Source organism: Mauremys mutica, chromosome 12 (genome assembly GCF_020497125.1).
Source record: "Mauremys mutica isolate MM-2020 ecotype Southern chromosome 12, ASM2049712v1, whole genome shotgun sequence".
Taxonomy (NCBI): Eukaryota; Metazoa; Chordata; order Testudines; family Geoemydidae; genus Mauremys; species Mauremys mutica.
The window spans coordinates 51,420,839-51,448,406 of NC_059083.1; the positions used below are offsets into that span (position 1 = coordinate 51,420,839).

A 27,568-nucleotide genomic window follows, 5' to 3' on the forward strand; every position below is an offset into this window, starting at 1 on the left:
AAAGATTCTAATTTAGAAAATATTATTGTAACAAGGTGTAAATACAAGAATATTTTAATTTACATTTCAAATCTATATTGAAGTTTAACTTCTCTAATTAACGTCATTTGTATTTCAACTGTGGAATTTCAAGAAATTCGAATATTTATCTTAACAAAATAAACTACTAAATTCTCAGACTAGGTTGTTCAGTGACAATGTACATGTGTCATAAGCATCACAACTACACATGTGCAGCTGCTCTCTCTCTCCCCCTCTCTTTATTGCCTTGACTGGTTCTCTCTAGAAGGTAGGGCACATACACCCACCTCCTGCACTACACCTTTGAAAATGAATAAGTGAAAAAATGATAGAATTAATTAAGCAATATATTTAAGTGAACTCACACAAAATTATATAATATTCATGTGATTTTTTAACTTTCTAGCTACCTATATTTGGTAATCAAGATATGACTCTTCCTTTCTTTTTCTCATATCAATTAACAAAACATGGTCCCCAACCTCAAATGCTCTCCTCCTAAGCACAGAAATCTCTTCTACAATCTCCATTTTTTGGTTTATTTTTCTTTAGAAATATTATTTGCAGGCAATGCACTGTCAAAGTCCACTGTTGATTTCAGTGTACTGCCAGGCTCTTCATGTTCTTGGTTATAAGGAGATGACAAATGTAGTTTGATAAAGAAACAGAGAAGGGGTTGTATTCCTTTACTGAATCATCACAAATTAACTTAATTGTATTAAAGACGCTGGCACTTAATGACACACAACATGAAATTTGGTGAGGCTTTCTTGGCAAACCTTTCTTCTCAGCCATAAATCAGTTGAAAGGGTGATATTTTTGTTGTCATGTGAGGTTTAGAGTACAAAGAAATAAAGTTGCTCCAGGAAATTCATCACAATTCCTCTGGGTTCTGTCTACCACCTTCTGGAATGCTCTGTAAAAATAGTGACTGATTTGTCTAATTCCCTGAAATTAGCTATTGAACCTAATTTCTTGAAGAGCTACTGAGCAGAGTATGAGGGAAGGCACATCACATGGCATTGCTAGAACTACTTTTTGTTTTAAACGTGATGCATTATGAATATTTTCAGTATAATATTTCAGTTTCACAACATGCCATTCACAATATGCCATTCTTGGTAGAGTGCCCTAAACTTACCTTGATTATTTGAAAATAAATACCCTAAAATTGTCTTGTAATCCATTCATTTGTGTTTTTATCCAGTCTGCTGGTGGCTAGGTGGCATGGCTTGCTGACATTATGTGTTTTTCCTAGTTTTTTAACACAGGGAAATTTTAATCTAAAAAAAGATAATTTTTCCCTAAAATTTCCTTCAGAAATATCTGCGTTCCTTTCTCTATTTCCCACTGACTTATGTGTAATCACTTTGGTTTCTTATCCAATCTTATTGTGTTATTAAGTGGGAAAATATGTTGGCAAATAGTAAAAACCATGTTGTATATTAACCTTTCTGCTAAGACATACAAATGTCCATCCATTTCTTCTTTCACCCCATCTCCCCTCCTGCCGCAATTGAAGGAAGCAACGGCCCTTTGCTTCCAGATGGCTGGACAAAGAGTTTCCCTTTCTTTACTTCTGACTATCTGATGAACTAGTTTTAAGCAAAATCAGTACCTTAGTAAGATATAAAATCCTTTGTTATGCCTAAAATCCTTGGAAACATTTTTTAAAGTTGGTGAAATTTCATAAACATGTATTGTTATGGAGATCACACACAGTAAATTAGTGTTCCCTTTTTCTAAAAGCAATGAACATTGTTAAGAACAAACTAAACCTCTGTGACTGATTAATTTAAAATAATGTCTGTTTCAGTGAGTTAAATATGTAGTAATGTGGAATGATTACTTTATGAAGGCTTAAGAGTACATTTAAAATATAAAATCAGCTTAGAAATACTGATTAAGAAAATGTAAAACAGAGAAGTGCTGCATCATGTATTCCATCATATTTAATGTTGTATTCAGCAAGACAGCTGACTCAACCTTACTACAGAGTTTTTGCAAATAAATATCTGACAAACTTCAGTGCATATCAAAAAACCTGTGACTGACATTTTTTATTCCCAAGTTTAGTGCTTTTAATTAGGTACCTTCTGCACGTCCATTCTGTGTGAGGGAGAGGGTACAGGGGTCTCTGTGGGGAACTGTGACTCTCCGCCACCGTGAGGCGGGCCGGGCATCTTGTTAGTCTTTCTGCCTTGTCCCTCTGCCCCCGCTGGGCTGCAAGCTCAGGCTGCCCTGGGGCATAGGGGCACCAGTTTAACAATACTGCATAGGGCCCCATAAATCCTAAGGACGGCCCTGGGGGCGCCAAAAAGTGGTGCTGGGGCTTGGCAGGGAGGATCTGACTTCTGGAGGCACTGGAGAACCAAAATGTCGGCTTGTGGGGCTGGCGAGCCCCAGCTATGGGAGAGCTGGCGCGGCACCGGGGGGCAGCAGCCCTGCAAAGGTGGAGGCGCCGCTAGCGGGCAGCAGCCGCGCCCCCTACCCCTTCTGCCCAGGCTGTGGCCTGGTGCCCCCCCGGGGCTCCTGCAGGCTGCAGCAAATGCAGGCGGGCAGAGGCCCCGTGTGCCCCCCAGCTCCCCTCACTAAGGTGACCAGATGTCTCCATTTTATAGAGACAGTCCCGATTTTGGGGTCTTTTTCCTATATAGGCTCCTATCCCACCCCCCGTCCCGATTTTTCACATTTGCTGTCTGGCCACCCTGCCCCTCACCATGCTCGGGCTCTGCGGCTCCTGGGCATGTGAGCTGCTGCTGTGCACAGGACCCTGAGCCTGCTCCAGGAGGGGCAGTGGTGGCAGCAGCTCACAGAGCCCGAGCGTGGCAAGGGAGGAGCCGGGGGGGGCACACGGGGGCCTCTGCCTGCATGCATCTGCTGCAGGCAGGGGGCACATGGGGGCCCCCAGAAGGCAGCCCCTCCCTGCCGAGCTGCTGTAGCGGCACAAGCCCAGCAAAGCCAGTGAGTGGACTTGGGGTGGGGGTGGCTCATGGGGGGGCTATGCACCCTCCAGGGGAGTTTGGAGGCAGGGAAGGGGGAATTTTAAAATTTAATATTTTATTAATTGGAGATAGACCCATCTCCTAGAACTGGAAGGGACCTTGAAAGGTCATTTAGTCCAGCCCCCTGCCTTCATTAGCAGGACCAATTTTTTCCCCAGATCCCTAAGTTGCCCCCCTCAGGGATTGAACTCATAACTCTGGGTTTAGCAGGCCAATGCTCAAGCCACTGAGCTATCCTTCCCCCCAGACCATGGACTGGGGAGCAGCCCCTGGGCACAGCTGACCCCTGGGGTCTATAAAATCTGGTTGGGATTTGCCCTTCAATTCACCTATGTTATGAACACACTAAACCTCTGTGACTGATTAATTTAAAATGTCTGTTTCAGTGAGTTAAACCCTGGACATGTGGGCAAGACTCACCAGCCAGCACCCAGGAAAGAATTCTCTGTAGTAACTCAGATCCCAGCCCATCTAACATCCCATCACAGACCACTGGGCATACTTACCTGCTGATAATCAAATATCAATTGCCAAATGAATTGCCAACGCTGACCACTCTGTGGGCAACACTGGCACTGGCGGCTGACCCAGTGTAGGGGAACCTTCTGGTTTTGGGGAGGATTTTACACCATTGCACAGCCTGGCAGGGGTCGCATGGCTGGGTGCACTGTGAGCCCAGAGCTATTTGTCTCTAAGGGTACATCTACACTGAGCTGGGAGGTGCAATTCCCACCATAAAGAGACAGACACATGCTTAAGCTAGTGCAATAAATACAGCAAGGTAGCATGGGTAGCGGCGCGAGCTAGCTGCCCAACATACCCACTGTGATCCTGGCATGTAACCCAAGCTGCTGCCTGGGCTACCAAAGCTACACTGCTGTGTTTTGTTCTGCTGGAACTAGCACATGTCTGTCTACCCCACGGGGAAGCTCGCTCCCAGCTGCACTTGGAGACATAACCTTAGGGTACGTCTACACTACAAGACTATTTCGAATCTACTTAACTCGAATTTGTGGAATCGACCTTATGAAGTCGAATTTGTGTATCCACACTAAGGACACTAATTCGACTTTGTGAGTCCACACTAACGGGGCCAGCGTCGACTTTGGAAGTGTTGCACTGTGGGAAGTTATCCCACAGTTCCCACAGTCCCCACTGCCCATTGGAATGCTGGGTAGAGCCCGCAGTGCCTGCTGGGGGAAAAATGTGTCGAGGGTGGTTTTGGGTAACTGTCGTCATTGAACCGTCAATCACGCCCTCCCTCCCTGAAAGCGCCGGCGGGAAATCTGTTCGCGCCCTTCTCTAGTCGGTTACAGCACGGACGCCACAGCACTGTGAGCATGGAGCCCGCTGCTATCATCGCTGCACTTATGGCCGTTGTCAACTCCTCGCACCTTATCGTCCACTTCTTCCACAGTCAGCTGCTGAGAAATCGGGCGAGGAGGCTCCGTCAGCGCGGTGAGGAGAGTGGCGCAGACCTTTCACAAAGCAGGGTACGCCGCGCAGTGGAGATCATGGTGGCAATGGGTCAAGTTCATGGTGTGGAACGGCGATTCTGGGCCCGGGAAACAAGCACGGACTGGTGGGACCGCATAGTGCTGCAGGTCTGGGATGAATCACAGTGGCTGCGAAACTTCAGGATGCGTAAGGGCACTTTCCTTGAACTCTGTGACTTGCTGTCCCCTGCCCTGAAGCGCTAGGACACCCGGATGCGAGCAGCCCTGAGTGTGCAGAAGCGAGTGGCCATAGCCCTCTGGAAACTTGCAACGCCAGACAGCTACCGGTCAGTAGCGAACCACTTTGGCGTGGGCAAATCTACCGTAGGGCTTGCTGTGATTCAAGTAGCCCATGCAATCGTTGAGCAACTGCTCTCAAAGGTAGTGACTCTAGGAAACGTTGAGGTCGTCAGAGATGGCTTCGCCGCGATGGGATTCCCAAACTGCGGTGGGGCTATAGATGGGACTCACATCCCTACCCTGGGACCAGCCCACCAGGCCAGCCAGTACATTAACCGAAAGGGCTACTTTTCTATGGTGCTGCAAGCACTGGTGGACCATAGGGGACGTTTTACCAACATCTACGTCGGGTGGCCGGGCAAGGTTCATGACGCGCGTGTGTTCAGGAACTCTGGTCTGTTTAGACGCCTCCAGGCAGGTAGTTTCTTCCCGGACCACAAAATAACGGTTGGGGATGTGCAGATGCCTACAGTGATCCTCGGGGACCCAGCCTACCCGCTAATGCCCTGGCTCATGAAGCCCTATACAGGCGCCTTGGACAGTGAGAAGGAACTCTTCAACTACCAGCTGAGCAAGTGCAGAATGGTGGTGGAGTGTGCTTTCGGACGTCTCAAGGGGAGATGGCGGAGCTTACTCACTCGCTCGGACCTCAGCGAAAAAAATATCCCCGTTGTTATTGCAGCTTGCTGTGTGCTCCACAATCTCTGTGAGAGCAAGGGGGAGACCTTTATGGTGGGATGGGAGGTTGAGGCAAATCGCCTGGCTGCTGATTACGCTCAGCCAGACAGCCGTGCCGATAGAAGATCCCAGCGGGAAGCGCTGTGCATCCGGGAGGCTTTGAAAGCTAGGTTCCTCGGAGAGCAGGGTAACCTATGACTGTCCACTTGATTTACAGAGAAGCTGAACCTGAGCCTGTTTCAGTGACAGTTGACTTCGATCTGCGGTTACATACCCCGTTCTCCAGGTTTCCCCCCTTCCAACATATGTTTTAAAATAAAGTTAATGGAACACTGATTATTAACAAAGTTTTCTTTAATTATGAATTCCTGTTCTAGGGTTGAAACATGGACGCAGACTGTGGTGGGTACGGTGTGCACTGATGTACAGACCGCTTCTACACTAGAGGAATGACAGGCTCCTGCTCCTACAGCGGTCTCTGGGGGGAGGACGGTTGCGGGTGGGTGTGCAGGAAGGGGTGGGTTTGCAGGAAGGGGTGAGGGGTGCCATCTTTGGGACGGAGTTTGGATGCAGGCTCTGGGCTGGGGCTTGGGGCGTAGGAAGGGGTGAGGGGTGTGTGGGAAGGGTGAGTATGTGTCCGTGGATGAGGGCTCTTGCTGGGGCTCAGGGCATCGGAGAGGCTCGTGGCTAGGGTGGAAGGGCATGGTAAGGGCAGCCTGCCTTGCCATTTGTGGATGGCAGGCGCTAGGACCCTGGGGCAGCATACACCTCACAGACTTACCCGGGGCAGCATACACCGCACAGACTGACCCTGGTGCCTAGTGACTGCAGTCTGTGTGTGTCCTGCTGTTGATCCTGCCCCCAAGTCTGTACCCTGGTAATGGAGGCTGTCCTAGGCAATTAAAAAACCCCTCCCCCCCCTTCACACAAAGTCTTCTGACAAGAAAAACGGGACAGAAACAGTGAATAACAACAAACTACTTTTAATACTCAACTACACAGTGGGGGGATGAAACTTGGATTTGGGACTGGGTGATCCAGGAAGGGAAGCACTTCTCAAAATTTATGGCATCAGAGCTGTGTGGTACATGAGCGCTCTGCTGGGGTGCAGTGACAGTTTTCACGGCCCCTAGCGCCCCTCCTTCTTGTTATTTTGGGTGAGGGGGGGACAGGACTTTGTGGCGGGGGATTGCGGTTGCAGATACAGTGCAGGGGGGCTCTCTCCTCCTGCCTGCGGTCCTGCCGAACATCTACAAGGCGCCGGAGCGTGTCCGTTTGCTCCCTCATTAGCCCAAGCAGCGTTTGAGTCGCCTGCTGGTCTTCCTGCCGCCACCTGTCCTCCCGTTCGATGTGTGAGCGCTGGTGCTGACATAGGGTCTCCCTCCACTGTCTCTGCTCGGCCGCCTCAGCTCTGGAGCAGGCCATCAGTTCCGAGAACATGTCGTCCCTAGTCTTTTTCTTTCGCCGCCTAATCTGCGCCAGCCTCTGTGAGGGGGATGGCGGGGCAGTTCGTGAAAGAGCCGCAGCTGTGTGATGGGAAAAAGGAAGTGATTTCCTTGAAAAGATACATGTTTGCGAACACTGAACACAGTCTACTCAGTTTCTGTGAACAAGACCATACAGGGAACCTAGTCTCACGAGCTCTCAGGACAAGTTCGAGATTTCGGAATACGCTTTCAGTGGCTGCGGTCTTGCACCGGAGATCGGACAAGCGGGGCGGTACAGCTGAATCCGTTTATCAGCCAGGCCTGGTAAGCCCTACACTATAGGCTGCTTAACAGTTAATGGATAGCTGTGCCCTCCCGCAGAAGGCAATCTGGAAAGCATAAAGTCTGACCCTGTTCCAGCCCCTCGCGGCTGTGCCCGGGAAAGATCACTGTATGCTTTTCCTCTGCGGCCTCCAACACGTGGCTGTTAAACGAAGGTCTTTGCTATGCAAAGTAAAAGTCAAGCATTCACAATAGTAACAGTACACTAATTGCCCTACTTAGATGCAGTAGTCGCCGAACGACATTACCCTGAGGCGGGTCACTCGGAGAGAGAGAGAGAGGATGCTGCGAGAATCCCTGCACAGACCAGGACCGTATGCAGCCATGCTGGTGGAGGCAATGATTCCGCTTTACGTGAGGATGGCCTGGCGCGGAAGAGTGTGCTTCCACGGAGCACCAAATAAGGCACCTCTCCCCAGGAACCTCCTGCGGAGGCTTTTCGAGCACCTCTACGAGAGCTTCGTGGAAGTGTCCCAAGAGGATTTCTCTTCCATCCCTATATGTGTGGACCTTCTTTTTATATAGTTTTATATGGACAACTTTTTAGCTAGTTTTTATATAGTATATATTCCTGTTTTTTAAGAAATAAATGTTTCCATGTTTATAACACTTACCGACTGATCCTTCCCCTGATTCTGAGTCCGTGTTAACGGCCGGGGAGGGTTGGTAGGGGATCTCTGTGAGGGTGATGAAGAGATCCTGGCTGTCGGGGAAAGCGGTATTGTAAGCGCTGTCGCCTGCGCCGTCCTCCACAAACGCTTCCTCATCTTCCCCATCGGCGAACATCGCCGAGGAACTGCCCGTCGACACTATGCCATCCTCAGAGTCCACGGTCACTGGTGAGGCAGTGGTGGCAGACCCACCTAGAATGGCATGCAGTGCCTCGTAGAAGTGGCATGTCTGGGGCTGGGCTCCGGAGCGTCCGTTTGCCGCTCTGACTTTTTGGTAGCCTTGTCTCAGGTCCTTGATTTTCACGCGGCACTGCGTTGTATCCCGGCTGTATCCTCTGAGTGCCATGGCTTTGGAGACCTTCTCGTAGGTCTTTGCATTCCGTTTGTTGGAGCGCAGCTCCGAAAGCACAGACTCATCGCCCCACACAGCGATCAGATCCAGGACTTCCCGGTCTGTCCATGCTGGGGACCTCTTTCTATTCTGGGATTGCATGGACTCCTCTGCTGGAGAGCTCTGCATCGTTGCAGGTGCTGCTGAGCTCGCCCCGATGTCCAACCAGGACGTCAGATTCAAAGTGCCCAGACAGGAAAAGGAATTCAAATTTTCCCGGGTCGTTTCCTGTGTGGCTGGTCAGAGAATCCAAGCTTGGACTGCTGTCCAGAGCGTCAACAGAGTGGTGCACTGTGGGATAGCTCCCGGAGCTACTAAGTTCGATTTGCATCCACACCTAGCCTAATTCGAGATAGCCATGTCGAATTTAGCGCTACTCCCCTCGTCGGGGTGGAGTACCGAATTCGAACTAAAGGGCCCTCTAGGTCGAATTAAACGGCTTCCTGGTGTGGACGGTTGAGCGGTTAATTCGAATTAACGCTGCTAAATTCGATTTAAAGTCCTAGTGTAGACCAGGCCTTAGAGTAGTTTAAATGTTGTGGATCCCAGGGGCACAGAGACATGGTGACCCTACTCAGAATTCATTCCTGACATTGCACCAATGCTGGAGGCAATGAGGTTGGGTCACTGACATGTAAAATCATCGGAGCCAGGAACTGATCTGCTCCTTGGGAGATTCCCCAGAGGTCCCTCACCCAGAACAGGTGTGGTTGGGAGATGGAGCCTCTTTTTCCCACAGCAATCAGTGACCGAGGCCATTCATAGCACATTCAATGGCCTTGCCTGCACTGACTTGTTTTCCTTAATATGTCCCATTCTCCAGGAGTAGATAAATGCCCCAAGCAAGATGGGTGCCTGATTGTGCCGGGCACTGTACACACCAGTAGTGAGGGACCGTCCCTGCTCTCGAGAGTGTATTAAAATCTAAATAAGACCAGACAGCTCCACGGGTGTCAGCCATGGCGTGAATGTGGTATGGACTGGTTGTTGGCACAGTGACATCTAACCCTGCTCAGAGCCAGCGCAGACGAGGACTGTGGGGGAAATCCCTTCCCTTCTGGTGTATGGTATGCAGCGGTGAGGTTGTTACCTCCTCCCCACTGCCCAGTGGTACTGTCACTGCATCACACTCACTCGCCATCTGGTTTGTTATTTCTCCTGTTCCCCAGACCAAGCTACGATGACGGGGAAGGTTCCCTCGTTCTCCCCCGGCTCCACAGTGAGCTCCGCTCTGCCCGGCTATGTCGCTCTCTGCCTCGCTCTACAGGTTCCCAGGCTGGCGTCAGGTAGGAGCTCCAGCCTCCTCACTGTGTTTGCTGCTGTTACTATTGCTGGTCATCACCGTCCATCTCACATCACTGCCTTGTCATGTAAACCACGTCTGCTCAACCTGCCAACAACCAGTCACATGGAGAAACCACAGGGCACAGCTGAGTCCCTAGTAACCATATTTGCTACCTATACACAATTTTTTCCGGCCTAGCTACACACACGCTGCTGCTCTGACTGGAGGCTTCTAAGACATAGAACATGGTGAGCATCATTATGGGGCTCACCAACTATTTAAAGGGACACTACCCAATTCCTTTACACTACACTGCCAGACTGTATAAGATCAGACTCTTCAGCCCCAAAGAATCATGAATCCCCAACTCTGCTTATGAAACAAAAACACACAAGCCGTTCATACTGCACTAGGCACATCGGACTAGGGCTGAGAGCTAAACCTCATGTCTCAGTGAGGCTATTTGCTGTCTTTATTCTGTGCTGTTGGTGAAGGCCTTATAGTGGCCCACTCCACCCCCAGGGCTGCCTCCATAGCTACTCGGGCATTTTGGTTCCCTCCTGCTGTGGTTTCCATCCTCCTAACTGAACCTGCTCTCTCTGTATCTCCTGATGCTGAGTCTCTGCCCTGAGACCCCCCTTTCTGTGCAGTTCCACAATGGCTGATTCTCTGCCCCCTGCACTTTTCTATCTGCCTCCTCCCCACTCTCCTTTATCTGACCTCTGACTTGCCTATAAAGCCACCATTTGCAGAATAGTGAAGATCTGTTTTCATATCTTTACACCTTGCAGGCCCTTACACCTCCCTACACCAGTTGGGAAGGCCCCTGCACTGGAGCAGCAAGAAAAATATTTGGTGTAACAGAGAACCAGGCCCCCCCAGTATCCATTATACCCAAGGTGTCCACGAGAAGTCAGAGCCCTATTCAGATATAATTGGGAAAAGTCTAAAGTTCACATATGAACTCTGTGTGACAGATATTGCAGCCACATGTGGCATTTAGAGTACTGTCAAATTAACGTTATGAATGTTCTGTGTATTGTTGTACTCCCTTTATAAATAGTATCTATACGTGCTATGTGTAACTTTGTGGGCTCAGGACTGTAATATATTCCATGAGGGAGGGTACCCCGTCTCCTCCAGGATTTACAAACCATGGGGGATAATTTCTCCTGGGACAGCTAACAGCTCCAGAGAGGTACCACCCCTAGGGAAAATTGCTTAAACTAGTTCAGACCAGGTCCCAGAAGCCAAAGAGAACACAGGCTTTTGGTACAAACCCTTGAGGCCTGGGATCTTGGGCTAGAAATCGACAGGATCTGTTAACCAACAGGGCAAACCCTTAGAGAAAGGTTTGAAAGACTTTGGACCCTACTAGAACATCCCATGTGCCAGCTGAGAATCGTTTGGGATAAGTGTAACGTGTTCAGACCTTCAATTGGTTTATGCTAATTTTACTCTGTCAAGCTTTTGTCCTTTAATTTCTCTGCTTTGAATGAGCTGTTTGGTTACTGGTAACTACTGGCATATGCTGTTCATAGCTCTGAGAGAGGAAACAAAGCACAAGTGCTAGACTTCGATCAGGCCTACTGGGAAAACCACAGTGAATTGCAAAGGGCCTGTAATCCTAAAACCCCAGTGTGGAGGGAGAGGGACGTGGGTCCCTCTCTGTCCAGAGAGAGGCGACAGTTGAAGGCCTGAGGCTGAAGGGGATATTCCTGGAGCAGGCCACAGAGGGAGTCAGAAGTGAAGTTACCCCAAGCCTGTAACTCTCTGCACTCATAGACGTGTCTAGGGCACTGCCTGGGTATGGGGTGTTCACTTCCAACAGAAGGAAATTTCTTACTGTGAGTCTTGCTGCTGAATTAATGCCACTCCCAGCCCCTCACCAATTTAATTTCCATTTTTCATTGTACATTTCACAGCACAGTTCACAGTGACTGGACCTGACCGTCCAATCACTGCCTCCCTAGGTGGGGAGGCCATCCTGCCCTGCCACCTCTCCCCCAGGATGAGCGCTGAGAACATGGAGGTGGGATGGTTCCGATCCCAGTTCTCTGCAGTTGTGCACCTGTACCGTGATGGGCAGGATCAGTACGAAGAGCAGATGCCGGAATATCGACGCAGAACTGAGCTCTTGAAAGACGACATCACCAATGGGAGCATTTCCCTGAGAATACGTGATATCCAACCCTCTGACGATGGGCAGTACAAGTGTTTTTTTCAGTCTAATGTCTCTTACAAAGAAGCTTTACTGGAACTACAGGTGGCAGGTCAGTAACTTGTTCTGATACTTTGATGTCTTGGGTAATAAGTGGAGTCAGAGGGGTCATTGCGAGATGATACCTGATTTTTCTCATTATAGTTGGACAGTAGCTCTGCTCTGGTTAAGGCTGATTCTAGTTTACTGTTTAATGGCTGTTTTTTTTCTTAGAGTTCTAAAATCCAGACATATACTCAGCTTGTCTTGAAAATTGCTGCAACACATTGGAGTCTGGGCTAGGGTTAGTGGACTAAATTTGAGGTCATTAGAGCAAGGAATTAATGAGATACACAAACACAAATAAAAAGTCAGGTGATATCGGCATGTTGTGGTTATTACAACTTTTTTGTGCACACCTGGGGCCAGACAATGGCTGATCCTTCCCATGCTGATGCCACCAGCTGGGATCGATTTGGCTGGTGCCTGGTGCCCACCGGGTAACAGTGGTTGATGCACAGGGGCCAGTATCCCAGAGCCTGGTATAAGAGTGAGAGAGTTGAGGAATTTCCACCCCCATCCCCACCCCCCAGGACAGATGAAGGCAGGAGGCCTGATGCCTGAAGGTGCTGCCAGAGAGACCAGAAGGGGACAGGTACAGTAGCGTAGCTGTGGGGGGAGCAGGTGTAGCAGCCGCCCCCCCGAGCACATTATGCAAAAGTGGTGCCTTAGGCACTGACTCCGTGGATGCTCCGGGGCTGGAGCACCCATGGGGAAAATTTGGTGGGTCCCGTCCCCTGGCCCCAGCTCATCTCTGCTCCGCTTCCTCCCCTGAATGCTCCGCCCCGCTTCTCCCCCCTCGCCGCCATTTCCCGCGAATCAGCTGTTCATGCAGGAAGCCTGAGAGGGCGGAGAAGCGTTGCAGTGGCTTGGCGCTCAGGCTTAGTGAGGCGGAGACAGAGCCGAGGTGATCTGGGGTGTGTGCAGGGGAACCTTTCCCCGCCCCAGCTCACCTACCTCCCTTCCGCCTCCCGGGGCCTGAGCGCAAAGCTGCCGCTTGCTTCTGAGCCCTCCCACACTTCCCGTGTGAACAGCTCATTTGTGGGAAGCGGCGGGGCTGTGAGCTCAGCCTGACCCGGTGCTCCAGGTGCAGCACGGCGGCGTGGCCTCCAGCGGAGCCTTGCGGCTGTAGCACCGCCAGCCACCTCCAGGCAGCACGGTAAAGGGGTGGGGATTGAATGGGGGAAGGGAGCATGGGGAGGGGGGGTTGAATGGGGGCAGGGGTCCCAAGAGAGCAGTCAGGAAGGAGGGGGGGGTTGATTGGGGGGCGGGGGGCAGTCAGGGGCAGGGGTTCCTGGGGCGGTCAGGGGACAGGGAGAAGGGGTGGTTGGATGGGGCAGGGGTCCCCGGGGGGCCATCAGGAATGAGAGGAGGGGTTGGATGGGGCGGCGGGGGGTAGTCAGGGGCAGGGGTTCCTGGGGCGGTCAGGTGACAGAGAGAAGGGGTGGTTGGATGGGGCAGGGGTCCCCGGGGGGCCATCAGGAATGAGAGGAGGGGTTGGATGGGGCGGCGGGGAGCAGTCAGGGGACAGGGAAGGGGAGTGGATGGGTTAGGGGTCCCGGGGAGGGGCGTCAAGGAAAGGGAGGGGGTTGGATAATTGACAATTCAGCCACGGGAGAGCCTGATCTGTGTACCTGTGCGGGAGAGCCTGCTCTGCTGTACTGCTGGGGAACATGCCTGGAGGGGATTGGACATGGGGACAGTCCCAGCCCTGTGACCGCACCCACTGGCAGCTGCCTCCCTGGCTGGACTCCAAGGACTGGTAGCAGAAGTGGGGCTGTGTGGCCCCCAAGCAGAGACATGGGTGAGCTCTGTCCACCAAGATGAACCCTGGATCTGCTGGGTCAGCCCTTAGCCTATAGCAGTGGTTCTCAAACTTTTGTACTGGTGACCTCTTTCACATAGCAACCCTCTGAGTGCAACTCCCCCTTATAAATTAAAAACACTTCTTAATATACTTAACCTCATTATAAATGCTGGATGCAAAGTGGGGTTTGGGGTGGAGGCTGACAGCTCACAACCCCCATACAGTAACCTTGTGACCCCCAGGTTGAGAACCCCTGGCCTATAGCACCAGCTGGGCTCTGCTAAGGTTGCAACAATGATCTATACAGTCACAGTTTATGGCAGTAACATCACACCCTCCTCTTGAACTTACTGCCAGAGTCGTGAACACTGCCCATGACAGAGGCAGTACATGTAAAATCCCTGTTTGTATCTGGTCACACACCCTCCCAATACCTTTAAACCCTATGATGTCATTCATAGGTGTCCTAGCAAAGTTCTGGGTTTCTGGTCTATGGGTGCCTGAAAACATGCTGGGGTGCAGTGTTGCTAACAGTATGCAGGTAGCTACATTGGTTAAAGTGTAGGAGTTTTGGCATTTAGCCACCAATGCCATGAGGTGGTGTGCCTCAGTTTCCCCTGCCACACAGCAGTGTAGGCCTGTTATGCTTTTGCTGCTGTGCCAAACTTCCAGCCTGTTTACAGGTATAGGCTGAAAAGTAACATGCTTGTGGGGCTGTCTTCTCACCGTCCCTAGCATGTACAAAAGTTTTTTTTCCACAAATCAGGTATGTCCCATATCTTTAAAGGGTTTACCCCTAGTATTAACTCCTTTGTCTTGACCCCCAGATGATGTAGCAAAAGACGCAAGATTAACAGCAAATCTACGGTGGACAGGCTCTGTTCCCACAATTTAGCTTGTTTAGTGTCTATTGCATTTCCCAATCCCTTTGTGTACCATGGTAGATGCTCTGATACAGATTCTTTTGCCCCTTTGGAGAAGGCATTCAATTCAGACGTGTGTTTGAGGGTTTGGCAAGGAAAGGGTGCACTGCAATCATGCTTGTCCTCGGCCCCTCCCTCGGGGATTTCTTTGGATTGGAACCCAGCCCCTTGTGAAGCTACCCAAATGCAAAGCTTTCCCCCCCCAGCCTGGAAGAGACTGTTATCTTCTACAAGGGTACCAGGAATAACATTCTTTAATGGAGCGCATTGGATTGGTGAGATCTCCGTTACTCTCCACTCTCTGCTCCCTACAGGTCAGCTGGGTGGACTCTCTTCTCCAGGAGATCTAACCCCCAGTCTTTCCTTAAAACCTGATCCACAGGAGAGGGATCTGGCATTTTAGATGCAGATTTTTTACCCTCCTCCTGGGAAAAAGCCTCCCTACAAAAGGTGGGTGGACCCCCTCACCTTCTGTCTGGACTTCCCTCTCTGGGCTCCCCTCTGGGTCAGACACTCCTGTGTCCCTCAAAAGGGAAGGTGATCCTGGTCTAGCTGTGGGCTCACAGCTACCAGCTATGACAGACCCTTCACTGGCCAGCAAAATCCCCTCCCCCTTTCTCTCAGTTATGGCTTGCTGCCAGCTACAGAGTCCTCGGGGTCTGTTCCCACCTCAGCAGACACCAGGACCCCAACTTCCATCTCCCAGGTACATGTCTGTGCACCTCAGGGAAGAACCTGTCCCCTGCTGACTTGCAACTTCCTGGCAGTCAGCAGCTGGGAAGGCCTCCCTGTTACAAGGTGGAATATCCCCCTGCTCCAGGACAGGACAGGACTTGGCTCTATGCAGCGCTTCCTGCAGGGACTTGCCTGGAGCCCCAGAGCTACAGGAACTGCTTTCCGACCGCTCCTTCCCCCAAAGCTGCATTTTCTACCGTTACAGAGGAATTAGAGACACTCTCTTATTTCCCCAGCAGAACATGTGACTTCACCAGGGCTGGCTCCAGACTCCAGCGCACCAAGCGCGTGCTTGGGGTGGCATGCCGCGGGGGGGGGGCGGGCGCTCTGCCTGTCGCCGGAAGGGCGGCAGGCGGCTCCGGTGGACCTCCTGCAGGCGTGTCTGCGGAGGGTCCGGAGGTCCGTGGCTCCGGTGGACCTGCTGCAGGCGTGCCTGCGGATGCTCCAAAGGAGCCGCGGGACCAGCGGACCCTCCGCAGGCACGTCTGCAGGAGGTCCACTGGAGCCACGGGACCAGTAACTGCCAGAGCGCCCCCCCGCGGCGTGCCGCCGTGCTTGGGGCGGCGAAATTACTAGAGCCATCCCTGGACTTCACCCTCCCTTCTGAAGCTTTCAGCACAAGATTCCTTCTTGCTGCTAACCAACCCTGGGACAGATTTTGCCACATCAAAGAAATCATCCACCAGCAGAAATGATGCAAAGTTGTGTGCCATTGCTACAATAGTCAGCTCAGTTTGCAAATCACCAGTTTCCATGTGTACCTTAGCTAAAGGTGCAAGGACTTTGTAACCTCCCATCAGTTCTAATTCTGTGTTTATGAAAGGGAGAACCAGTCCCTTGTCCTTGCTCAGGAAACTGCAGGATTATGTAGCGGCGCCCAATGATTGGTAGAGAATATGACAAACATGCAGGTAAGCTAGAACAGTAGTAAATGAGAGGCAGAGTTGTCTGGTGGATAGCGCAGTGCACTGAGTGTCAAGGGACAGAGGTTCTAGTCTTGCCTTCGCTACTGAGCTGTGTATGGACTTGGGCAAGTCTCCGTGCCTTTGTTTCCTCTCTCACCCTCTGTCCATCTTTCCTATTTAGACTGTAAACTCTTCAGGGCACTGACTGTCTCCTATGATGTGTGTATGGTGCCCAACACATCTGGGCCCCAGTCTCAGCTGGGACCTCTAATTGCTATTGTAAAACAATCACAGCCAGTAACTCTGATACACTTGTACTTAAAACCCTTCCAGTCACTCACTCCCATCCATGGCACAATAACTATCAGCTATGGGTAACCTGAGCTGCCTGTCACGACTGTATATTATACAGAATTCACTTTATTACCACAACAAGGTCATTCCCTTGTGTAATGTACATGTAACCCACCAAACCTTGGTTACACAAGTACCTGCTATAATTCCATGTTACTGCAGGAAGAGTGAGCAGGTTCAGTCTGGTCTGACAGTGGAACTCCCACCTGTGAATAAAAACACATGAGATAAAATGCACATTTGGATGGTTATGGACACCTGTACCCTGAGTTGCTCCAGTCTGGAATAAAGACACCACAGTTTAGTAAAGCTGCTCAAACTGAAACAATCCTTAGGTTTATAAGAAGACAATCTGAGGATTAACTGAGACTCCTCATTGTTGTGTATTTGGTTGTCATGGTTTTTGTTCCTAAGGCAACTGAGTTAGATTATTAGGGGATAGCTCAGCCTGTTTCGGCCGGCTGGGTTAGCTCTATGTCTGTAAATAAAATGGTAGTTTTGTTAGCTGTCTGCTCTCTGGCCTCAAGTGATTTCTTCCTAAACTGGCTGCCCCCAAGGATATAACAAGTGGCGACGATGGATGGGATCCCGGTGCTGCTCCAGTAACAGAAGGAAGTAGAAGTCAAGGTAAAGAACAAACAAAGAAAAATACTGCTTGTTTGCACTGACTGTGAAAGTAAAACTAAAATCATGGCTACTCTGACCGGGCCACTGGAACCTTTTGATGAGAATATAGAGCAATGGCATGTGTATACTGAGCGTTTTGAGCTTTTTGTTATTGCAAATGACATTACAGAAGCGAAGAAGGTGCCAATATTCTTAAGTGTTGTAGGGGCTAAAACCTACTCCCTGTTACGCAGCTTACTACACCCTGTTAAGCCTGAGACTAAATCTTACAGTGACATTGTGGAAATCCTGGGGTCCCATTTTTCCCCAAAACCACTGGTAATTGCTGAAAGATATAGGTTCCACAAAAGAGACCAAAAGGAAGATGAAACACTTGTACAATTTGTAGCAATTTTAAAAAAGCTAGCAGAACACTGTGAATTTAAAGAGATGTTAAATGATGCCCAGCGTGACAGGTTAGTGTGTGGCCTCTACAGTCAAGCTGTACGGAAGCGCCTACTGACGGAGGCTCAGCTTACCTTACAGAAGGCTGTTGATATTGCTGGCTCCATGGAACTGGCTACAAGGGAGGCGCAATACATCGGTGCATCCCCTAGGGTGCAAAAAGTGTCACAAGAACCAACCCACAAAACTGTGCAGAGTCAAGAATGTTACCGCTGTGGTAAGCCGGGTCACCAGGCATCAGAATGCTGGTGTAAAGACCTGGTGTGTCGACACTGTGGCAAAAAGGGACACATTGAGTGTGCCTGTAAACAAAAGAAAAAGAGGCCTGTGGTCTGGCCGACAAAAAGAGGAACCCTGCATACCCTAGAGCAGACCCAGGAAGATCAAGGAGACACCTCATCGCAAGAGGAAGTGCCACTGCATGTTTTGTCTTTGGCAGTGGGCTCACATGAATACTGGGTAACCCTGTTGTTAGATGGCAAACGTATACGCATGGAACTGGACACCGGTGCAGCCGTCTCGCTGGTCTCCAAGACTGTGTATAAAGAAAAGCTACAGCATCTTCCGCTTAAGGCAACAAAAACTGTTCTGAAGACGTATACGGGAGAAGCTGTGACCATGTTGGGCACTATTGATGTTCAGGTGGAGCTCAATGGACAGGCTGCTAAATTGCCACTGTTTGTGGTGAGAGGTAACTACCCAGCCTTAATGGGTAGGTCTTGGCTTGGGAAGATTCAACTCAACTGGGCAGAAGTACACCGGATGACTAAAGAAGAAACCAGTCTAACCCCAATTCTAAGGAAACATGCTGCTGTTTTTGGAGATGATTTGGGAAGTATGAAGGGAATCACTGTGACATTGAACATTAAACCTGACAGTCCACCAAAATATCTGAAAGCCCGAACTGTGCCATATGCCATCAGGCCAAAAGTTGAAGCAGACCTGGAGCGCCTGGTCACCAATGGAGTCCTAATACCAGTTACCCATAGCTCATGGGCCACTCCTATCGTTCCAATAGCGAAGAAAGATGGCTCTCTCTTGATTTGCGGTGATTTTAAAGTCACTGTCAACCCAGTGTTGTGTGCAGAGCAATAGCTGCTTCCCCGCATCGATGACCTCTTCGCAGGCCTGGCTGGGGGACAAAGGTTCAGTAAGATTGATCTGAGTCAAGCATATTTACAGATGCATGTCGATAAAAAGTCCCAAGAGCTGTTGACTATTGTGACTCATAAGTGGCTTTATCGATACTGTCGCCTACCCTTCGGAATAACGTCTGCTCTTGCCCTGTTCCAGAGGGCTATGGACCAGATCTTGTGTGGCTTGTCAGGAGTTCAGTGCTATCTGGATGATATCCTGGTCACTGGAAGAAATGAAGAGGATCACTTCAAGAATATAGAGGCTACCCTACAAAGACTGGAAGAGTATGGCCTACGAGTTCGCAAAGACAAGTGTGAATTCTTCAAGCCCTCTGTTGAATATTTGGGACACATCATTGATTCTGCAGGTCTTCATAAGGCCCCTGCAAAAGTTAAAGCTATTGTGGAGGCTCCCCCACCTCGAAATGTAAGCCAGCTGCACTCGTTTCTAGGACTAGTGAACTATTATGGAAAGTTCATCTCACAGTTAGCCACACTGCTAAAAGCACTTCATGAGCTCCTTGGGCAGAACAAGGCCTGGAAGTGGACTGAAGCCTGTGATGTTGCATTTAACAAAGCTAAGGATGCATTGCTAAATTCTGAATTTCTAACACACTTTGATCCTTCCTTACCCCTGCAATTGGCCTGCGATGCCTCCCCTTATGGAGTGGGAGCAGTCGTGTCACATATTATGCCTTCGGGAGAAGAGAGACCTAATTGCTTTTGCTTCACGCACTCTAAGCAAAGCAGAAACTAACTATGCCCAAATCAAACGTGAGGCATTAGGAATTGTTTTTGGAATTTGGAAGTTTCATCAGTACCTGTTTCATCAGTACATTGTGCAATGTCAGCAGCAATATCAAGTCATCAAACGGGCATCCAGAGCAAAAGACCGAACTTTTAGCTCGGGACAGCCAGTTTTGCTCGGAATTATACTTCCGGAGCTAAATGGGTCCCGGCCACAGTCATCACTCAAACAGGACCTGTTTCCTACACAGTCCGGACTGCAGAGAATCTTACCTGGCGGTGACATGTAGATCAGCTGTTGCCAGGTCATGCCAATCCTCAGGACACATCTTCAGTTGAGGGGTCTGACTTCACCTCTCCTGGTGAGACACTGAATCACGAATCACCTGTTCCTGACTGTTCTCCTCCATTACTGCCAGCGGCTGAGATACCCCTTTGCCCAGCATGAGCTGATACCACCTCCTCACCTGTTCGTGCTGCGGACCCTGAGTCCATGGTACTTTCAGGTGCAACAACACCAGAAGTTCGCCGTAATCCACCTAGAGACAGAAGGCCTCCTCATCGGCTGGATCTTTAGCTAGGGCGAACCCACAGTTATGGGGCAAAATAATCCCCAGGGTTTAGCCGGGAATGGAGGCAGTCTACCCTCCTTCTCTAGTCTAGTGTGTGTTTTATTTAGGGGATGTTCTTATTAGGGGGGGAGGAATATGTTGTGTATTTGGTTGTCATGGGTTTTGTTGCTGTGGCAACTGAGTTAGATTATTAGGGGATAGTTCAGCCTGTTTCGGCCGGCTGGGTTAGCTCTATGTCTGTAAATAAAATGGTAGTTTTGTTAGCTGTCTGCTCCCTGGCCTCAAGTGATTTCTTCCTAAACCGGCTGCCCCCAAGGATATAACACTCATAAATCTAGACACATTCTTATCATTACATATGCTGAATGTTCCAAGGTCAGACCCAGGAAGGTGAAGCCGTGTAAGCTTCTTGCCCTGAAGACAGTCTGCTCCAAGGGAGAGGAGGCTCCCCAAAATCTTGACTGGCTTTGTGGGGAGCAGTTCCAGAGCATCCCCTGAGGACTCCATGACAACTGGTGTTAGAGGTGGGATATACTGCTCCCCGTGAATGGCGCTTCTTGCAGTAAGTGACTGGGGAGCAGTAAAACGAAGGGGGGATGGGGACCAGGCGTGTTGAAGGCTCAGAGAGGTACGGTTCCAGGGAGCGATTAACCTCTGGGAGTGTGTGACCAGCAGGAAGGATTGTTGGAGTAACGGGGTCCCCCTGAGGACTGCAGCGAGGAGTCTCATGGACGGAGGAGCCTGCCACTTGACCCTGGGAGAGAGAAGGACTTTTGCAGTGACAGAATTCCCCTGGGGATTGCAGCGAGCAGTCCCATGGGCGGAGGAGTCTGAAGCTCGACCCCGGCAAAGAGGTGGTGACCATGAGAAGGGCTGGCACATGGGGGAGCTGAGAGCACACGGGCCTCTGAGTCCAAAGCAACTTGGGAACAGCGGAGTGATGGCCTATCACCATCTCTTTAAGAAGGACATTGTAATCCTGTGCACAAAGATGGGGTTACGCATTGGGAAGTTCACCAATGCCAGTTAATCTTGCAACTGGAGGACTGGGACTGCTCTAAGGAGCAGATTCCTAACCCAGAGGGGACTACAGGAGGATCTGGAAGCAGCAGGAGCAGTAGCCAGACATCCTCAAGAGTCTGGTCCCCAACTGGACGGGGGTCTTCACGATTGGGTTCCCCATCGGGGGGTTGGACACAGATGAGACTGGAGCTGAGTCTGAGAGAGCAAGAGGACCTTGTGAGAGAGCAAGAGCCTGAGAAAAAGCTGCAGAAGAAGCAACAGCAGGGCTTGGCGATGGTGGAGCAGAGAGGTATAGGGGGCTTCCCAGGGGGGAGTGGGGATAGACCCCAGGCTGCCAGTTCTGCAGGGAACCTCGACACTAAATTGCTGCCCCTGGTTAAGGAGCAGGGGATGTGGATGCCCACCACACTGCCTTCGAGCAGGCTGGGTGATTTGGATTGGAGGACCCTGCGGAAAAGCCCCGGTATCTAGCTCCCTTGCTGGGTCCAAAGGCCATAGATGCTGTAAGCCAGATGGGTGGAGTGGTGGATAGGCTCCCACTCCTGGCCCCAGCCTATATGTTGGCGTGGAGTCTCCTGGGCTCAGGCCCCTCGGACCCCCAGTGGGAGTGGAAGGTGGTGGTCAATGGGAGGGGCGTGACTGGGGTGGTGAGACTCTGGGACAGAGAGAACTGTTGTCAGACCCCGGGTGATGCAGCCGCAGATGCTGAGGGACTGGGAATCCTGGGTGAAGGTCCCTGGGATAAAGGCTCTCGCCCTGCCTATGGCCCAGATCTCTATGCAGACACAGGAGAAGTCGGGCTGGCTGGTAGTTAAGGGTCTCCAGGATATCGGCTGTGAGGTCCTGTCATGGGATGACTGTCTCTCTTTGGCACAGGATCCAGGCCCCACTCCTGTAATGGCCAAGGATTTGAATTTGAATCCCAGGAACAAATTGGCTAAGATGGAAATGGCCAGTGAAAATGCAAATGACCTGGCTGGCAGGAGGGAGGGAAGTAGAACTGTGGGGAATCGGGAGGCAGCTGGTGGTGCCCCAGGAATCCACAAGGTTCTTCCCTGTCGAGCTGCTGTATGGGAGGAAAGTGAGGGGACGGGACCTGGAAGGGGAGGATTGGGAGGAGGAGGAGGAAGACCCCTTGGTAGATCTCTTCCCTGAGTGGGAGCCAATCTCTCCATCAGGTGTTCTCCATTCAGAGTCACTGGGAAAGCAGCCCAAAACCTGGACATGCTGGCTTTAGATGTGATCCAGCCATTCAACACCCAACGGTCCTCACCCGTGGGGCTAGTCCCCAAGGAAGACAGGATTATCTGGTTTTGTGGGGTCTATCAGAAGCTTAAAGCCCTCACAATGTCTGATGCCTACCCCATGCCTAGGCCTGGGGAGATATTAAGCTGAGGGGGATGGAGAACTTGGCCCTGGCGTACAATAACATGTGTCTCTTTAGCCAGACCTGGGAGGAACATGTGTCCCAGATGAAGAGGGTGCTGGGCTGCCTCAAGGAGGCAGGACTGACGGTAAAAGCTGAAAAGTGCAAGGTGGAGATGATCAGAGATTGGCCCATTCCCCAGACCAAGAAACAAGTCCAGGAAGATGGGGTGCTACTGGAGGTTTGTACCCCACATTAGCCCCCTAGCTGCCCCCATCCCTGAGCTATGACCGAGCAGTGCCAGAGGGCTCTCTGTACACTAATCCAGGGCCTGGTAAATCTGGTAAACCCAGACTTTGCCAAGCCTTTTGCAGTGTTCACCGACGCCTCAGATGCAGGGCTGGACATGGTGCTGATGCAAGCCAATGCTGAGATGGGGAGACACCTCATTGGGTACCTGAGCAAGAAACTGCTGCCTTGGGAGCAGAACTATGCAGCCTCAGAGAAGAAATGCCTGGCCATGATGCAGGCCCTTAGAAAGCTGCAGCTGAATCTGTTTGGGCGGCACTTTATTGTGTTTACTGACCACTCTCCTCCGATGTGGCGGCGTCAAATGCAAGGGGCTTATGCTGAGCTGCTGGTGACAGAGACATCTGTTCAGAGGGTGGCGAAGGTCAAGATGGGGGCTCTTAACCAAGAGAGCCCGAATTGAAGCCCTCTGAACTGGAGCGCTGGGAAAAGACCCAATCTCAGTTTAAACCCCACGGTATTGGGGTGGCAAAAGGGTACGGGCTGCATAAACCTTCCCACATGCAGCCTGCAAGCGCCATCAAGCACAAAAGACCTACGAGAGGGTATGAAACTGGAAGGGCCTGGTGTAAACTCCCACCAAAGAATGGGAGAGGTGATGGGGCATCCATGGGAATGTTGGTGGGTTTGAACTTCTCTAGGTCACCAGCTAAAGTGACCTCACTCAGTTCAGTCTCGAAGAGGGGAGAGATGTGATGAAGTGGGACTATTCTTAATGTTTCCTCTGAATACTGTGTGGGTACCTCAGTTTCCCCTATGGATTTCTTAAGTCTCCAGTGTGCATAAATGGCTGGCACTCTGTATCCTGGCAACAAATGGCTGGGGCCCTTCCCCCCTGCAAGGGAATAGCTAAAGGTGAACAAAGAGATCAGGTGATCTCCTGGCCTGGGAAAGAGACAAAGACAAGAAAGGAGGGGCTGGAGGGAGGTTCAGTTTGGAGCTGGCTGGGGATGGGAAGTAAGTGCAGACGGGGTTGTCTGGCTCGCTGGGCTCCAGAATGGACCTGGCTGAGGTGTCCCATTCTTTGTACCTACAAGCTCTGTTTTAGACCGTGTTCCTGTCGTCTAATAAACCTCTGTTTTACTGGCTGGCTAAGAGTCACGTCTGACTGCGAAGTGGGGGTGCAGGACCCTCTGGCTTCCTCAGAACCCCACCTTGGCGGACTCGCTGTGGGTAGCACACCGAGGGGCATATGCTGAATGCTCCAAGGTCAAACCTAGGAAGGTGGAAGCCGTGTGAGCTTCTTGCCCCGAAAACAGTCTGCTCCAAGGGAGAGGAGGCTCCCCAAAGTCCTGACTGGCTTTGTGGGGAGCAGTTCCAGAGCAACAGGGCTGGGAGCTGGGGGAGCAGAGTGGGCTGGGACCAGGTTGATCTGCTTCCCGCTGCCAGGGGGGATGGGCCTGGGGGGATGGTGAGTGCGGGGGGATGGGCCCGACTCCTGCTGCCGGCGCCAGGCCCCCTGCTAATCCCCTGCACTGCCCTGGGCCTCCCTGCTCTGCTGCTTCTCCCAACAGGTCCTGACCCTGCACCCTGCAGCCCTTGAGCGCAGCTCCCCCCTCGTGGAGCAGCTGCTCCCCCCACAGTGGGGGGGTGCAGGTGCTCAGGCTGCATAGGGCACCACTGTGACAGAATAGAGAGTGGGGAAGATTGACCTGGGAATGTTGCGTGGGAGTTTTACTGGTACTGTCTGCATCGGTGATGGGATATCAGGGTGTGACTTCACCTGAGGGAGGATACCTGAGCATGTAACCTGAGCCAGGAGGGGGCTGGGGCCAGGTGACACCTTCTGCCCGGGAAACTGGACAAAGGCTGGAGGAGGAGCCAGGGATGGTGGTGGTTGGGTGAGGTGGCTGGAGAGGGTTTCAGTTTGGAGCTGGGTGGGGAAACGGAGGGAGACCCAGGGCTGGGGTCTAGGCTCCCTGCCCCCGAGATGGACCTGACTGAGCAGGTCCTCTGTTGTATGTACCTACAAGCTCTGTTTTGGACTCTGTTCCTGTCATCTAATAAACCTTCTGTTTTACTGGCTAGCTGAGAGTCACAGTGAATCAGAGGAAGTGGGGGGTGCGGGGCTCTGACTCCCCCACACTCCATGACAACCACCATAGGTAGGGTCGGCCCTGCTCAGACCTCACAATATGGTGGCAGGAAAGGGCCTCAGACCTTACACCTGCTAGTCTCCGATTAGCTGGAATCAGTGAACTGTTTAAAAGGAACAGCCACAGAAGCACAGGGTGGGTGGGAGGGGTTACATAATTTTCACTTTAGGCCCTTTAATCTCAGTTCTGTCTGTGGCTCTTGGGCATTTCCCATGAGTCTGTCGGACCAAAGTCTTATGAGTCACGTCCCTTCTGGGAGAGGACTCCACAGCCTGTGCTCTTATGGTCAAGAATCCGAGCGGGAGGGCTCCAGACACCCATCCCTCTTTGTCTCTCCTTGTAGATTGTTTCCCTCTCTAGGATGGTCTGTGTGAAATTTCCAAACCATCTAAGGGCCTCTCTTCACACAGACTGACCCTGCAATAATGAAATCAGTTTGAATTCACACCCTTGGGTAAGGTACAAGACTTGCTTCAGATTAAGATAATTTTATTTCAGTTTAGCTAATAGGTAATAAAAAAAACAAAAACAAGTGTGATCTGGTGTGTGAGGCGTGACCTTAATCTGGTATTCCTTTTATCTAGTGTTTTTGTTTCTGTTTTGCTGAGAGCATTTCCTGGCTTTCAGAGGTATCAGTTTTCTGCTATGCACTTCTGCACTCTAGAAGGGTACAAGGCCGTGCCAAGGCAACCTGAACTCCCCTATTTGTTAATTAATGTAAGGCTTGTTTACACATACATGTGCACTGGTTTCGATGAACTAGTGCAAAGCTCTGTGTGGTCACTCCTAAATGAGTTTGGAAATGACATATTGATTTCGCTTGTGTCAATTCCTTCCTGATTTAAGAGTGTCCACACAGGGATTTGCACTTGATTAACTAAACCAATTTAACTAAACTGGAGCAAGTTTGTGCATAGAGAAGCCCCGACATTAACATTAACTTTACTGTATATCAAATAAGAATCTGACCAGATTAACTGACTAACCACACACATAGACTCACATTTGGTTATTAGTTTAATAGGAAATATCTTTTGATAACAGTGTAATAAAGCATTTGGCTCACTACTGGGCACTGCAGGATTATCACAAGTTCATTTATTTCATCTGTAGGTTTGGGCTCTGCTCCTGACATCTCTGTGGTGGGACATCAGGACAGAGGGATCCGGGTTGTTTGTCGATCATCTGGCTGGTACCCGGAGCCCAAGGCTCAGTGGAGAGATCTCCAGGGGCAGATCTTACCATCCGCCTCCGAAAAAATATCCCAAGAGGCTGATGGCCTGTTTCAAACAGAGATTGCCATTGTTATAATGGAAAAGTCCAACCAGAAAGTGTCCTGCTGTTTCAGGAATCCCCGACTCAACCAGGAGAGAGAGTCAGCGATTTCCATAGCAGGTCAGTGCCCATCTGTTTCGCACATGGATAGACTGAGACCTTGCAGACATGGGCAGAGAGTATTTATCATTGTGTCTCCTGTTTATTGGCCTGAACCTTCAAGGTGCTGAGCACGTCTTGTAAAGTTCTGAGCAACCTCAGATCTTAAAACCCATGGCTGCCCAAACCAGCTGACTCAGGCTAAGTGGCTCAAGCTAAGGTGCTATTAAATTGTAGTTTAGATGTTCGAGCTTGAGCTGGAGACCAGACTGTGGGACACTGTAAGGTGAGGGAGTCCCAGAATTCAGGCTTCAGCCTGAGCCTGAATGTCTCCACTGCAATTAAACAGCCCCATAGCCTGATCCCATGAGCCTGAGTCTGTTGGCACGGACCAGCTGCTGGTGTCTAATTACAGTTTAGGCAACCTATGCACATGTGCCAAAGGCGGCACGCGAGCTGATTTTCAGTGGCATTCACACTGCCCGGGTCCTGGCCACTGGTCCGGGGGGCTCTGCATTTTAATTTAAGAAGTTTCATTTAAAATTAAACATTTAAAAAACCTTATTTACTTTCCATACAACAATAGTTTAGTTATATATTATTGACTTGTAGAAAGAGACATTTTAACATTTTTAGAAGGTATTACTGGCACGCGAAACCTTAAATTAGAGTGAATAAACGAAGACTCGGCACAGCACTTCTGAAAGGTTGCTGACCCCTGGTGTAGACATACCCTTTGACTCCAGTAGGAGCTGAGGGTGTTTAGCACCTTGCAGGCTGGGACGCCATTGGCTAGATTTTCATGACATCTCAGCATCCAGCAATCATCCTTCTTCTCATTGGGGCTGAGGGAGGGAATTCTCCTTTGTTCTTGTAGTATAGAGAGGACTGTGTTGGAATTGCAAGCTATCACTTTAGGAGAGGGAGGTTCCAGGTCCTGTTTCCAGGCTAGAGGGCTCTAGCAAAGCATGGGAGCAGAATCAGGGCTTGTCTACAGGAACAATTATTTTGTGGCAAGCTGGGATGTAAATCTGCCTCTCACTAACCTGGTGCGCACTAACAGTCTGTGTAGACCCTGCTACATGCATTAAAAATTCCACGGTGTGCTTTGATCTACCCCACTTTGAAACGGGAACAGATCAAAGTGCACCACGGAACTTTTAGTGCAGTGCAGCAGGGTGAACACAGCCCGTTAGTGTGCAGTAGGCAGGTGCACGGTGGATTTACACCCCAGCGTGCTGCATGCTATCTGTGGCTATAGATGAGCCACTGTAAGGCAAGATGGGGTGAATTGTGCCCACAGCCTTAGGGAGGTGCCTCCCTCTCTGTTCTGG

At 50.6% G+C, this 27,568-nt stretch overlaps 2 protein-coding genes across 3 annotated transcripts in view; both read left to right on the forward strand.

Annotated features, from left to right (window-relative positions):
* LOC123345325 (maestro heat-like repeat-containing protein family member 1) overlaps positions 1 to 27,568 on the forward strand; it is a 315,313-nt gene that overhangs the window by 196,412 nt on the left and 91,333 nt on the right. The window lies entirely within an intron of this gene.
* The window catches only part of LOC123345317 (butyrophilin subfamily 1 member A1-like), a 109,952-nt gene that overhangs the window by 48,252 nt on the left and 34,132 nt on the right, over positions 1 to 27,568 (forward strand). For both annotated transcript variants that reach the window (XM_044982099.1, XM_044982100.1), the window contains exons 8-10: positions 9,441 to 9,557; positions 11,482 to 11,829; positions 25,974 to 26,255. In XM_044982099.1, the coding sequence (XP_044838034.1) occupies positions 9,441 to 9,557; positions 11,482 to 11,829; positions 25,974 to 26,255 (747 nt within the window). The remainder of the gene's footprint in view (positions 1 to 9,440; positions 9,558 to 11,481; positions 11,830 to 25,973; positions 26,256 to 27,568) is intronic.